The sequence below is a fragment of the Centruroides sculpturatus genome, unplaced genomic scaffold, assembly GCF_000671375.1.
Source record: "Centruroides sculpturatus isolate CEXI.00-Female unplaced genomic scaffold, Cexi_2.0 scaffold984, whole genome shotgun sequence".
Lineage (NCBI taxonomy): Eukaryota > Metazoa > Arthropoda > Arachnida > Scorpiones > Buthidae > Centruroides > Centruroides sculpturatus.
Window position 1 is genome coordinate 123,295 of NW_019385216.1, and position 13,469 is coordinate 136,763.

General features: G+C 34.4%; 1 protein-coding gene and 1 long non-coding RNA gene across 3 annotated transcripts in view; one reads left to right on the forward strand and one right to left on the reverse strand.

Annotated features, from left to right (window-relative positions):
• Positions 1 to 464: 464 nt before the first annotated feature.
• On the forward strand, positions 465 to 7,024 carry LOC111636293 (ciliogenesis-associated TTC17-interacting protein-like). Of its 2 annotated transcripts, none has more exons than XM_023381510.1 (9): positions 465 to 840; positions 910 to 982; positions 1,836 to 2,041; positions 2,108 to 2,194; positions 4,256 to 4,420; positions 5,349 to 5,476; positions 6,023 to 6,099; positions 6,717 to 6,784; positions 6,849 to 7,024. In XM_023381510.1, the coding sequence occupies exons 1-9, from the start codon at positions 694 to 696 to the stop codon at positions 7,002 to 7,004; spliced, it is 1,107 nt and encodes a 368-aa protein (XP_023237278.1). In that variant the 5' UTR covers positions 465 to 693; the 3' UTR covers positions 7,005 to 7,024. The 2 variants fall into 2 exon arrangements, with proteins under 2 accessions (XP_023237278.1, XP_023237277.1); XM_023381509.1 differs by having other exon boundaries at positions 472 to 840; positions 1,803 to 2,041.
• A 2,748-nt stretch (positions 7,025 to 9,772) lies between these two features.
• Positions 9,773 to 13,469, reverse strand: part of LOC111636294 — a 15,712-nt gene continuing 12,015 nt past the window's right edge. The window contains exons 2-3 of the long non-coding RNA XR_002758513.1: positions 11,089 to 11,158; positions 9,773 to 10,960 (exon numbers count right to left, since the gene is read on the reverse strand). This is a non-coding gene — a long non-coding RNA (uncharacterized LOC111636294). The remainder of the gene's footprint in view (positions 10,961 to 11,088; positions 11,159 to 13,469) is intronic.

The following is a 13,469-nucleotide window of genomic DNA, read 5'->3' on the forward strand; positions in this document are numbered from 1 at the left end:
TTGTTGTACCGTGGGCCTAGAACCCACACAGTCAAAATGTATTGAGCAAAAATCCTACGACCCGATCGATACAATTGTTTTTTAATTGCGAGTCGAGCGAATCTTTTTTGTGGTCGCAGGCTAAAGGCTTTCTTTGGAGGCCGAGAGTCCGATCTTTTGTAACAGGGACAAAGGTGGGGGAGAGACCCGCATTACAATTTTGAAAACTGCTTCAGCACACCATTAAAAATCACTTCTAGCACCACACTTTATACACGTGCCATAGATTGCCAAACTCTTCTGTAGGATGTGAAGACCGTATCAAAAACCATGACCGGAAGACCGAGGCGGTCATGTTGGCCCACCCCTCTGGGACTTGGAATTGATCTGGGTGAACAATCCAATACTGATCCCTCACCACCTTTCCAAATCCACGATGGATATGATTAAAATAACCCTCCTTAAAGCTCAAAGGATGAAGGAAAAAAAATGGGTAAAACAATTTGTTGAATGCATCAGAGTTAACGTCAATATGATGCGAATTCCTAATTTTTATAACTAATTAATTTAGAAAATGACGTCAAATTGACGTAAGAGCGCATTACCGAAACTAAACGAACGAAGCTTCGAGTTTATGGTAGTCGGCCCTCTGGTGATCAAAATTAGTTTTTAAATAAAATCGAGCGAATTCGAAATTTTTAAAGGAAAAAGAAAATGGAGGATGAAACGGAAAATGAAAAATTTCAAGCAGATTCGGAAATGGAAGATATAGAAGGAAGTTTGGAGGAGTGTGAATTGGAGGAAAGTTTTTTGGAAGAGGAGGAAGAAATATATAAAAAATTAACGAAAGACGAAGAAATAGTTAAGTTTTGTTTATAAAGAAGAAAAAAGTGATGCCTATAGTCTTAATATAAGTTTCCTAAATTTCAGATTGCGAGACGATATGCCACAAAATGGATGAAGGCGATAAATGATTCGAAAAGAAAGTTTTTTGAAAATATCGGTAAACTATCGCTTTAAATACTTCAATTTATTAAATTCTAGAATATAAACGAATTTTGGGGAAGTTTTATGTATAGTTAATTTTTTTCCGTGCGGGAATTATTGGCGCTACTTTAAAAGTAGAATTTGTGCTTAACGTTAATTTTACATTGTTATAATCTGTACTTTAATCTCAAAAATATCTTTAATTATGTTAAGAAGTACTGTCCAGAAATTACTTGTCTGTCTGCTATTTATTAATCAGAATATTGTCTCATATACAGTAGAACCCCCTATAACGCTGTTGATTATTCCATGTTATATGAATTCAATGTTGTACGAGCCACTTAGATTTTACAAATACGTGAGCCGTTCACAGCCCGGCACACGTATTTGTAAAATCTAAGTGACTCGTACAACATGGAATTCATATAACACGGAATAATCAGTCGTGTTATAGGGGGTCTACTGTATTTATAAACATAATTTTTCTGTTACTGTAATTCTTAATTGTAGAACCACGAGTTCCCCGACGTTCATGGAACAGTGTCAAGTTCTATTCTGTTCTCATTCTGTAAACTTATGTTTTGAATGTGCATTCAGTTTGGAGCACTGTGCACCCCAAGTGCACTAATGCGCACCAACTGTACTGAAAGTCAGTGCTCGTCACGGAAAATTCGGTTTTCTCAAAATGGGTCAACCTGAGTGTGCATCAGATTTATAACATCTAACGTACATTGTCACAGTACACTATGACACAGTACATTAAATGTTCTCATAATTGATACAATGACAAAAGATATAAGAAAATAAACTTTCTTACAGAAAATATCGTTTTGCAGATCCCGAAATAGTACAGCAACTCATATTTCCAGATTGTTTGGCAATATTCACAAAAGAAGAGTCGGTGGGCGAATTCGTAATCGTAATGGGCAGAATAAACAGAGAAAATGAACGGTGCATACTGATTCACGTGAACAACTCTGCCGTGATCGATGACGTAAAATACGCGACCGACATAACAACGATCTGCACCACGAATCTGGAAACTCTGCAACAAGTTTACCGTAGAACGGAAGAAGTAACTATTGTATTTTAGATTAATGGAATTAGGAAAATGGACGGAAACTAACGATTTTATTTGCAGTCGGAAGAAAACATTTTTGACCAAAGAATTGTGTTATTAAGGGACGAGAAGAATTACACAGTTAAAAAAATCATTTTTAATGGACAGGTACTGTACGTAATTGTTATTTTTATTATTGAAAATTAAATGTAATTCGACGATTATACAAAAAATAAGTTATAAGTTGCATCAGTTTGAGCACTAGTGTGCCCCAGAAGAAAATTGAAATATCAAAGAGAAAATGGTGCGATTTTCATGTGCATCAGATTCTCTGAAATTGATCTTATTTGCCTCTTATGTATATGTAACAACGAATAAGGATTTGGAAAACTAGGAACATAACACTGAAAACAGACACAGGAAGTTCATCAACACTGCTAGAATATGCAATCAAGAATTCAAAGTTATCTGGAATCACATTCGTTTTTAGACTCATACACCCACTAAACTTGATTTAAAAAATTAAAACCAGATTTTAGTACGGCCAATATAACGCTCTCTTCCTCTTGTTTCTGTATTTTCACCCATCCTTCTTATCCGACCACTTGTTTATGACGTAGATAAAAATAAGAAGGCCACAATTTAATAATAAGTAGCAAATTCCAGACACTACAATTTTACTCGTATTATTACTAATTTAATTTACACGTGTGCTGGTGAATTCTCAATAGCCCAGACTGCACACTTATCAGAAGAATGTACTGTATCTTTCGCAACAATGGTTCATTTTTAAAATAAAACGAAATTTTAAAAAGTAAATTCCGCGGGACTCTGAAATACGGAACATTTTCTTAGGAAAATTCTGGAATTCGGAACATTTTGGTTTATCGTTTTATTTGCATACGGGCAACGGGACACATGGGCGATCTATCGACGAAATGCCTCCAGGGCGGACTTTCTACGCAAAACTTGCACCTGTTTAGGTGTTACTAATGTGAAGAGAATCTGGAAACTCGAATCAAGCACGAACACATGACTAACTACCGGTGTTCAGTGATTTTATCCACTCGGCCACTGGTGAGCCAGAACATTTCGGCATTTCGACAAAAACTGTGGGGACAATGGGACAGAGGTCAAATACAGAATGGTCCAATACAATATGGGACAACACTTTAGATAAATGCATCTTTTCCAAAAAAATTGTAGCTCTAATGTATTACAGGTAATTGGTAAGGCAATTTATATTATCATTGTAATTTTAGTTAAGAGCAATGCCTTGTGTTCTTTCTCTAAATAATGTAAACAAATAAATAATCCCCATAAAAAATTTTACAAATAAAACAATATATATCCAAAGATTGTGTTGGGATGATTTGGCAAACTAAGAATAATAACTGTCAGAGCGACTGAATGCTCTGTGTTTCTAAGGATAGTAATATAACTGTATCTATAAAATAATTGTGTGCAACGTACGTTTAAGGGAGGATGCTGCGTACGTTAGGATGGTTCAAACACAATTTCTCAAAATTCGAGCTGAAAATTTCAAGATGAGCCACATACCCGCAGGGAGGCACTCGATGTTAATGGTAATATCCTAAAGGCCTACTTCTTGAAAACTTATTTATTTATCTATTCCGGACACGGCAGAAAAAATGGGCTTTGTATATACTATGATATCATGGCGTATAAGCAAACTGAGGTGTGTGTAAAAGCTTGGACGATGGACATCACCATATGCTCTTTGCTGTTGGCATGGAAAAATTTTCAACGTTTTTGGAGACTGGTTAGTCACTGGTAACAAAAACTGGAATGTGTATGGTAATCCAGTCAGGAAAGGTGTTTGCCCTATTGGAAGGGTCTATTTGTTCTCGAGCCAGTATCCATCAAGAAAAATTAATGTTTGTATTGATATCTGATTGGATAGAGAAGAACCATTGTGAGCTTCTAACTGGTCAAGCCCACCATTGACCGAGTGGATAAAACCATTGAACATTGGTATTTGGTCGTGTGTTTGCTTCTTGCCAACAGGCTGGCCACGTGGAGTTTTCCGATTTTTTCACGTTTGTAACACCTGAATAGGGGCAGTTTCCCATGGAAGTCTTTCCAAGAGGCATGTACTCACTTTGTATGGAGGCCAAGAAGATTGCAGAGCTCTTTGCTAGCTCTGTCATTCTTTCCTTTTTATTTCTAAGTATGATCAATTCATCACATTCGAAGATATCTTTACAGATACACGAAAAGATTACTAGAATAATACCAAGAGAAGAATTACCGGGATTTATATCGGAAGGCGCGAGCTTCTTGCTTCATCGATATATTCTCAAGACTAAAATGAAGGGTCCATTCTGTTTAAACGGAATAGACACAAATTTAGGAAAGTGTACCGTGACCTTCGTAAGTATTTATTCGGTATTTAAATTATAACTATATTTAATAGTTTATATATTCAATTTTATGACCTTCCACTCGCGAATAATTAAGTTTTCTAATATCTGTAATGGAGCTTTCCATCAAAACACAGTAAACACCGTGTACACTGTTTTTACAAAAGAAAATTAAACTTTGATTTCTATATTCTAACCTGGTATAAGCAAATAGAAAATCGAGCAACGAGATACGTAACTTTTCCGGTTAAAAAGTTAAATTTGTGTGTGGCACCATCTATTAAGAGTTTTTATTAATTAATAATATAAAAAGCTTAATTTAGACAAAGCTACATGCTATAATCTACTGTTAATGCAGGCTATATGTAACACAATAAGTATTTATGTGTCTAAAACTATAGAAAAAGTACAGGCAAANTAAAGCGACTTTAATACAACTGAATAAACAAACCAATGACAGAGCCTATTTCATTTTTAAATGAAATAGGCTTGCTTATTCTGTTGTATTAAAGCCGATTTTCTAGGCAACGTGCTCAAGGCCTCCAAAAAAAATCCAGCAACGAGTTGCGTAATTTTCTTGGCTGTTATAAGATTTTATTAAAAAGTAACATTAATTATAATAAAATTTGTGTGTGGCACCATCTATTAAGAGTTTTTATTAATTAATAATATAAAAAGCTTAATTTAGACAAAGCTACATGCTATAATCTACTGTTAATGCAGGCTATATGTAACACAATAAGTATTTATGTGTCTAAAACTATAGAAAAAGTACAGGCAAATACAAAATTTTCGGCTCCATTATAATCCTAGGGGACTTCCGTATGTATTACATTTGTGTGTTGCTTAACACATACCTGTTATGCATTCTTTCGACATTGAAGAATTCGGTAATTTAAACACAGCTTATATAAATTATTTTTTAAAACTATTTTTAGGTTCCTTTAGAAGAAATGGGGCAAACAATCCAAAGGCATCTGGTGTATATAGTTGGCGTAAAACAGAAGACTACAAATTTTAAAAAGGAAGAAGAAACATGGACGACTTATTATAATCATCTCGATTTGTATGCATTACGTATTTATTCAGTCGAACCTCCAATTACGACCACTTTTAAACGGCAGCCATTTTTTTAAAGTTTCTTTTGTGGCCGTTGTTTAGAGGTTTGGTTGTATCTACTGTATTTATACTAATAAACAGCCCACTGTCTAACTCTTTTCATCTGGCAGTGCGCTATTTATTATAGGGTCTCTATTATTTCTATTTTTTGAAAATTGAATGTGACTATTAACCCGTTACCCTTCAGAATTAATTCTTTTTGAAGGCAGGCAGGCAAATAATATGGCTTGCTGACATACACAGAAATAAAACCCTAGGACGTATGACATGACTAATATTTTCATAGAAACGGAAGCGCATAGGCGATAACACTGTGGTATGCCAGATAATTGAGAGGCCGAATTGCTAATTCGTCCTCTCAATTATCTGGCATCATACTGAATTTTTAGATAGTAAATTAAAAACGTAAAATGTAAACAATTTAATAAATGTATGCAATTATAATATAGTGTTATTGCCAAATTTTCTAGCTTTAATTTTTAAATACTTTCAGCCACATGACACAAAGAAAACAATCCGACTCTCCAGTCGAAATGGTTCTAGTACGTCTGCCAATCGGATTGGGAAGAGGTACTGTATATTATTTTTTAATCTAAATTAATGCTAATGATGTTAAGTATTGTTTGTAATTTCTATATTCTAATGTTATATCAACTATTATAACCAAATTATAATCAATTATTGAGATAGTGGGCACGTTTCCCAGTAAAGCGACTTTAATACAACTGAATAAACAAACCAATGACAGAGCCTATTTCATTTTTAAATGAAATAGGCTTGCTTATTCTGTTGTATTAAAGCGGATTTTCTAGGCAACGTGCTCAAGGCCTCCAAAAAAAATCCAGCAACGAGTTGCTTAACTTTCCTGGCAACATTTAAAATTGCATGTGTGGCGCCATCTGTTATAGTTTATTATTAAAAACTTTTTATATTTTTAATTATTATAAAATGGAAAAAACTTAAGTTTTGAGGTTAGGGATGGGTTTTATAAAAAATTGTAAATGCTAATAACGAGTCAAATCGTCATTAAGTCCGATCTTACTAGAGATACACACTACCCCCTTTATCTCCCCACCCCTCGACATTTAATCATCAAAATCTAATAGTATCAATCCTTCTAATAAATAAACCTATCTCCCCACCAAAAAGCACAGGAGTTATTAAAAATTGTTATTTATAATTTTTAGCTCCTCCAAACTTTTTGGCTGATTGGGAATCGAATCCTCAACTGTGGTCATATTTTAATGAAAGAAAGGTATAAGTCTTGCATTAATATAAACAATTATTTTTGTGATTCAATTCAATTCTTTATATTCCAGGCAGCCATCGTTGCGGATTACATGGAATATCTTCATAGGAATCCCGAAGTGAAGGCACTATTATCCGATTTTCTTTTGTTTCTTCTTCACAAGAAACCTTCTGATATTTGTGATGCTGCAGCGCACTTTTTTAATGACTACTTGAAAGATTATTAAACTATAAAAATTTAAATTTATTAACAGCAAAGATTGTTTTGAATTGATTTAAAAGTATATTTACACGTCACAATATTAAATTATAAACGAACTCGCACATATGGTGACTTGGCTGCTCTATGGTGCAGGGTGTACGGTACATGTTCGTAATAATTGCAACATTTTTCACACAAGATATAGGGTGATATCGATAAAGGATACTAATTAGGAATGATGGCAAGTGCAAAAATTTATTTTTAATTGTTTTGTTTTGGTTTGGTTTGGTTTAATCGTATACTGCAAAGCGACACAAATATGGTCTACCGAGGATCAAATCTCCAGGGAGATCTTTCATGTGGAAACTTCATTTTGATTTTACTAACTGAAGAAAATGCAAAAAACTCCACATGACTAGCCTGTTGTCGAGGGGCAAACCCAACGACGAGTGTTTAGTGGTTTTATTCACCCGGCTACTGATGGGCTTCAATGGTTTTGGAGTCTTTTGTTTTTGGGTGATACAAATGGATTCCCATAAATATGTTTGGTAAATCAACCCAATGGTTTTTTTAATCACTTCTGATTGATTAACTGGCAAAGCAATCTATGGCAAGGGATGGCATTAGTTCCTCTCTAGTTGTGAGCAACGAGCTAGAACATTCGAACTTGTTGTGTAAAAGTGTGCAAAGGAAAAGAAGTTTTAATTAACCCTTAACTGAGATAGTGCGAGTCAAAATGACCCTACTTTTTTTAATTTTGAAAGTAAATAAGAAGACATTTCTTTCTTTTTAGAAGGATTTTTACTTCAATAATGTGGTTCATAACATGACAAAACGTAGTTTTTCATTGTAAATATTTTTACAAACTATAACTATAATAAAATCACAAGAACAATACTTATATTCTGCAAAAGAAAAAACACTGTCCAAAGAAAATGAACAACGTACTGAGTATGGTACGGATCAAACTGACCCGAATACACTATAAATAAACAATCATATGACTGAAAATAAGTCCCTTTAAGACCTGGCTCGTACTTAGATTATAAAAATATTGCTATATTAAGGTTAACTACTACATTTACCACTTTAAACTCTGATCTTATCTACTATATAATTAAATAAAATATAGAAAATTGCTAATTTTGAGATGAAACAATGTAGATTTATATCACTTATCTAATCACCTAAATCTCAAATCTAGAGGAAAATAAAACAATCTAGATTTAGATGAGAAAAACAGATTCTACAGTCACAATCCTACTCATGGTATAAACTTCAATGTTTTGACTTAAAATAAAATGGAGGTCGATAGTACCTGTCGTTGCCATCAAGAGCGCTGTATCTAAGGTCACAGCCATTCTATGTAGTATATTCTAGCTTGTTGGTAAAAGCCAACAACAGATAAAGAAAGGGAACAGGCTGAAATCTCCATTTGACCTTAGACAGACTGACACAGAGATAAGTCAAAAAGTAATACAAGTTTGGTAAGAGTTGCATAAGGATGATGCAATCGTTCCTATTTTACTTTCTCAGCTGTTTATATATAACAGCTGAGAAAGTAAAATAGGAACGATTGCAGGATAGGGAAAATATGGCGATTGGTTAAAAAGTGACCCCAATACTTTTACATTTTTGGACTCGTGACTTTAACATTGAGAAATGCAAGAAAAGTTAAGGTTTTTTCTGTGTATGTTACCGTGCGTGCACATTTACAGGATTTATGAATTTGTTCACCCTGTTCGAAACTTAATAACTCCAGTCTTTTGTCAAAAATTTCTGAAATTTTGCAGGGAGGTTTGTGCATTAGGATGATGCTATTAAATTTTGGTGGTTAAAGGTTGAGGGGGTGGGGAAATAGAGTGGGAGCCATGTGTCATATCTCTGGTGAAGTCGGACTTAATAAAGGTTTTACTCGTTACTAGCATTTACAATTTATTTATTTATTTTTTAAAATAAAACTTGTCTGTACCGTCAAAATTAAGTTTTTGCCATTTTATAATAATTAACAACATAAAGTTTTTAAAACAAAATCTCGTAATAGATGGCACCATGCACAATCTTAACTTTTTTGCTGAGAAAGTTATGCAACTGGTTGCTGGAATTTTTTGTGTAATTANTGATAAAAGGGATCATGTCTTATCTCAAGTAGGGGTCAGACTTAATGATGATTTTACTCATTATTAGCATTTACAATTTTTTATAAAACCTGTCTGTACCGTCAAAATTAAGTTTTTGCCATTTTATAATAATTAACAACATAAAGTTTTTAAAACAAAATCTCGTAATAGATGGCACCATGCACAATCTTAACTTTTTTGCTGAGAAAGTTATGCAACTGGTTGCTGGAATTTTTTGTGTAATTATGATTAGGGATAAGACATGCAGCTGTGTTTGTGTACCGAAGGTGACATTATTCTGGACGAGCAAACAATCAAAATGGACAAGGCAGATGGTTCCATTACTGTTCACAGGACACTGCAATCACGCATCAATATTGAACATTAAGTTGAGCACTCGGGATTCACTCTTGGAAGATTGAGTTGAATGGATACAAAAATTTAATGCAAATTCAATAAAATTCCCACTTTATGTGACTGCTAATTCATAAGTAGTATAGAAATAGAAGACACTATATAACATAAATAAAAAATTAATTTTAATTAGGAAAAGAATTTTTGGAAAATTTTCTACTGTTTGTCATCCTTTTTCTTTAAAGGAAACCAGGGCCCCTTGGACCCCTGGAAAAAAAAAACACATAGATATTCATATAGGATTTGCTATTTGTAATGATTCCCATGTTCCCATGTTTGTTTTTCAAGTGTGGCTGCGGTATTTGCCGTAATTATCCTAGAAATAGTGGTGCCTTTTTCTATCAGCAAAACGGGAATTTGCCTGGGACCCCCAAACCAATCTTTTATAAAAAATATATTTTCCCAGAAGAAAAATGTCTGAAGTCAACACTGTACATTTATACATCTTCATTAATTTTATTTTTTCTCTCCTTTTCTTCTATTCAGTCACTGTTAAAGTGTTACAAAATATTACATCTTTTGAGAAAATGCTTACATGAAAATACATCACACAAACATTATGTTATTTGGACAATGGACTCTTATAAATTATAATTAATAATGTTTTATAATTCTGCTTTATACAAATACTCCCATATACAGAATTATTTCACGCATCTCCCTTTGGGTGTCTGATTTGGTTTTACATCAAAATCACTATATTGCTATGGTATCTTGAGCAACTGCTTTTCTGTTGTTGCCATAGGCTATCCACCAGAAATCATTTTTCTGTTGACACTTTCTCAGTCTTTTCTGCTCTTTCCTGTAAGTGTTTCTTCTGAATCAAGTATTGAAGAATTTGTGTAATTAAACAATACTCTTTCATTTTGCTGGTTTTATGACTTTATTGGTATACAGCAATGTGGCACATGAGCGATCTTCCAATGGAAATGCCTCCTGGAAAATCTTTCATTGGAAGCTGGTCCCTATTTAGGTGTTATTGTTTGTTAAGTTATGGCAACGCAACATTTGGGCGATCTTCCTATGGGGATGCCTTTCGGGAGGTCTTTTTAAGGGAAACTGGACCCTATTTAGGTGTTACAGACGTAAAGAAAACCCAGAAAACTCCACGTGGCCAGGCCCATCTGAGCAAGGCACGAACCCACGACCGAACTCCCAGTGTTCAGTGATTTTATCCACTCAGCCAGTGGTAGACTCTTTCATTTTGCAGTTTAATTTTTTCCCTATCTCTATTGGTTTCCAGTTAATTTTCTTCAGTTGTGTATTTTGCCACTAAGGGGATCTAAAATCACATTCAATGGGCTGCACCTTTTCACTTTCCTTTAGGTACCAATTATTTCCATGGCACTATAACAGGTAGTTTAAAAGTTATAGAGGATGTATAGACTTTCCTAAGAATCCTATATAATTCACCTTTGAAGTTAATGTCTCTAAAAGCCTTTAATTCCTATATTTTTTAAAAAATAAAGAAAAATTATTTTTTTAAGAAAATATATTAAATGAAACTAGTTTACTCTCTAAAAACTTTCAATAATGAAATAACAACAAATCTTATTACAGAGAATGAATACTTACCGGGTACAATAATGATGGGGAAACTGCAATCCACAGGTCATTTGAAGCCTGTAAGAGGATTTTCTGTGGCCTGCAAGCAATTACAGATTATTATTATTGATCAAAATTGACTAAATTTCTTTAAATCTATTTCTCATATTCTTATTTATGAATCAAAATTTTCTGTAAAATGTATTTTAAATTTAGATAAAATGTAAAGCAGTACTGTGTGTATGCATGTGTGCATGCACACACACATGAATATACACAGTACTATACATATATACGTATACAGTATATACAATGGTTTTTCCCAATGCAGCCCATATAGTTGATAATTTCTTGGTAGTCTACACATAACAAAGTTTTCCCACCCCACAACCTTCAAAGTGTCACCCCATGTTTCATGTTCTTTGTTCTTGTAAAGAAGATACCAAGAAATATTCTGTCAGAAGATCATGACAGAGTCTGATAATGTGCCAAGTTTGCCAAGATGTTTTGTGAAGATAATGTGATGTGAAAAGACCATTGCTGAGATGCTTCCACCATTGTACTTTTCAACTCTTGTTATCTGGTAGCACTATCAACCAATTTCCTTTTTGAGAAAAGCCTACAAGGATTGTATGGAGGTCATACTCATACAGTCAAAACTTTTTGGTGGCCATGGAAGAAGTGATGGGGATGCTTTGAGATACACATCACAATCAATCTGATTGGGAACTGTTTGTCCAAGCACCTGGAACTTCATCAAGGAGTCAACAGTGCAAACAGATAATAGAAGAGTTAAAAAATGTAATGATAAGAACAATTTCTCTTCTCACACTAGATCATATCTGCAAACTCTGCCATGAATATAATGGTATTCATATAATAAAAGCCATAGTCACAACTGTTCTGACAAGCCAAGTATAAGATATGTTCTGACATATGATGTGTCTTGTAATTCTTTACAGAACAAAAGCCAAAGTGACACAATTTCTTAAATACCCTGTAAAATTAGTTTGGAAGTATTCAATTGTAAAAATTTTAGAGCGTATTTAAAATTATATATCAACGCATCAATACAAGGTAGCTTCAAAAATTTTCCAGAATTATGTTGAGTTAGTCAATTAAAGGCAATGAAAAAGGGAACATGTAATGCATGTCTTAGCTAAACATGTCAGGAATATAGAAACATGTTCAAACAAGTCTGTATTCACTGTGAAGATGACAACAGTTGTCATTCACTGAAGGTCATGTTAATGAGACATGGAACAGAATCTGGCAAAAATGTCTGAGGAGAACAACATGCAAATATCAAATTTTGTGTGTTATTGGAGGGAAAAAAAACTCTCTGAAACCCTGAAGATGTTTCAGGATGCCTATGGTGACTGCCATGAAGCATCTCAAGTTTATGACTGGCATAAATGCTTTCGTGAGGAACAGGAAAGTATTGCTGATGATTTGCAAAGTAGTCGTCTGTTGACATCAACATCTGAGAAGAAAGTGTCAGTACTTGTGATTGTGAGGTCAGAGAGATGATAGTCAATTGAGCAGATCTTCAAGACAACAGGAATTTTGGTTGGAAGTTGTCATTCCATCCTGCATGATCAATTGAACATGCACAGTGTTTGCAAGCACATGGTGTCACAAACGGTCATGGTAGACGTTGTGTGGAGATCTCATCAAACTGGCCAATAAGAATCAGGAATTTCTTGACATCATTATCACAGGTGATGAAACCTGGTGTTTCTTGTATGATCCACAACCAAAACAACTGTCCACGAAACAGTAGTGTAGCGTAGTGGAGGTGGCAGGAGCGGCCCGCCCCAGGCGGCACTTTTTAGGGGTCGGCAAAATTTCACAATAAATAATAATATCTTGTAAGAATTTGAACCATTTTATTTCATATTTTCATGCACCTACAATTCGGACCATTGAAATGAGCACGGAATACCATCTGGACAGTCAGGAATCGACTCGCCATCCGGGGATGTCGTGCGCAACCTGTTCTTTTTTTTTTTTCTTGTACGATTTATTCGTATATATATATACGAATATCAATTGAACATGCACAGTGTTTATATATATATATATATATACACACACTTTCAATATCCAATAGAGCTAGGTCACTCCTATCCAAGTCTTCCTAGTCGCTAACTGTAACTAATTTAGAACCAGCATGCACTGCAAATTATTCTTTGCATTGCAAAATGACATATGCATGCATCAGGAACTTCTGTTCGAACAAACCTCACCTGCCGTCCAGGTCAGCGATTTTAAAAAAGTGGCAACACTAGCACGGAATTTTTCATTACTTATTCTGTGACGAAACTGAATTTTAGTCTTTTAAATTGAGATACCTAAATAAGGGGGCGGCGAAATTTTCCTCTGTCCCGGGCGGCTGACACCCACGCTAC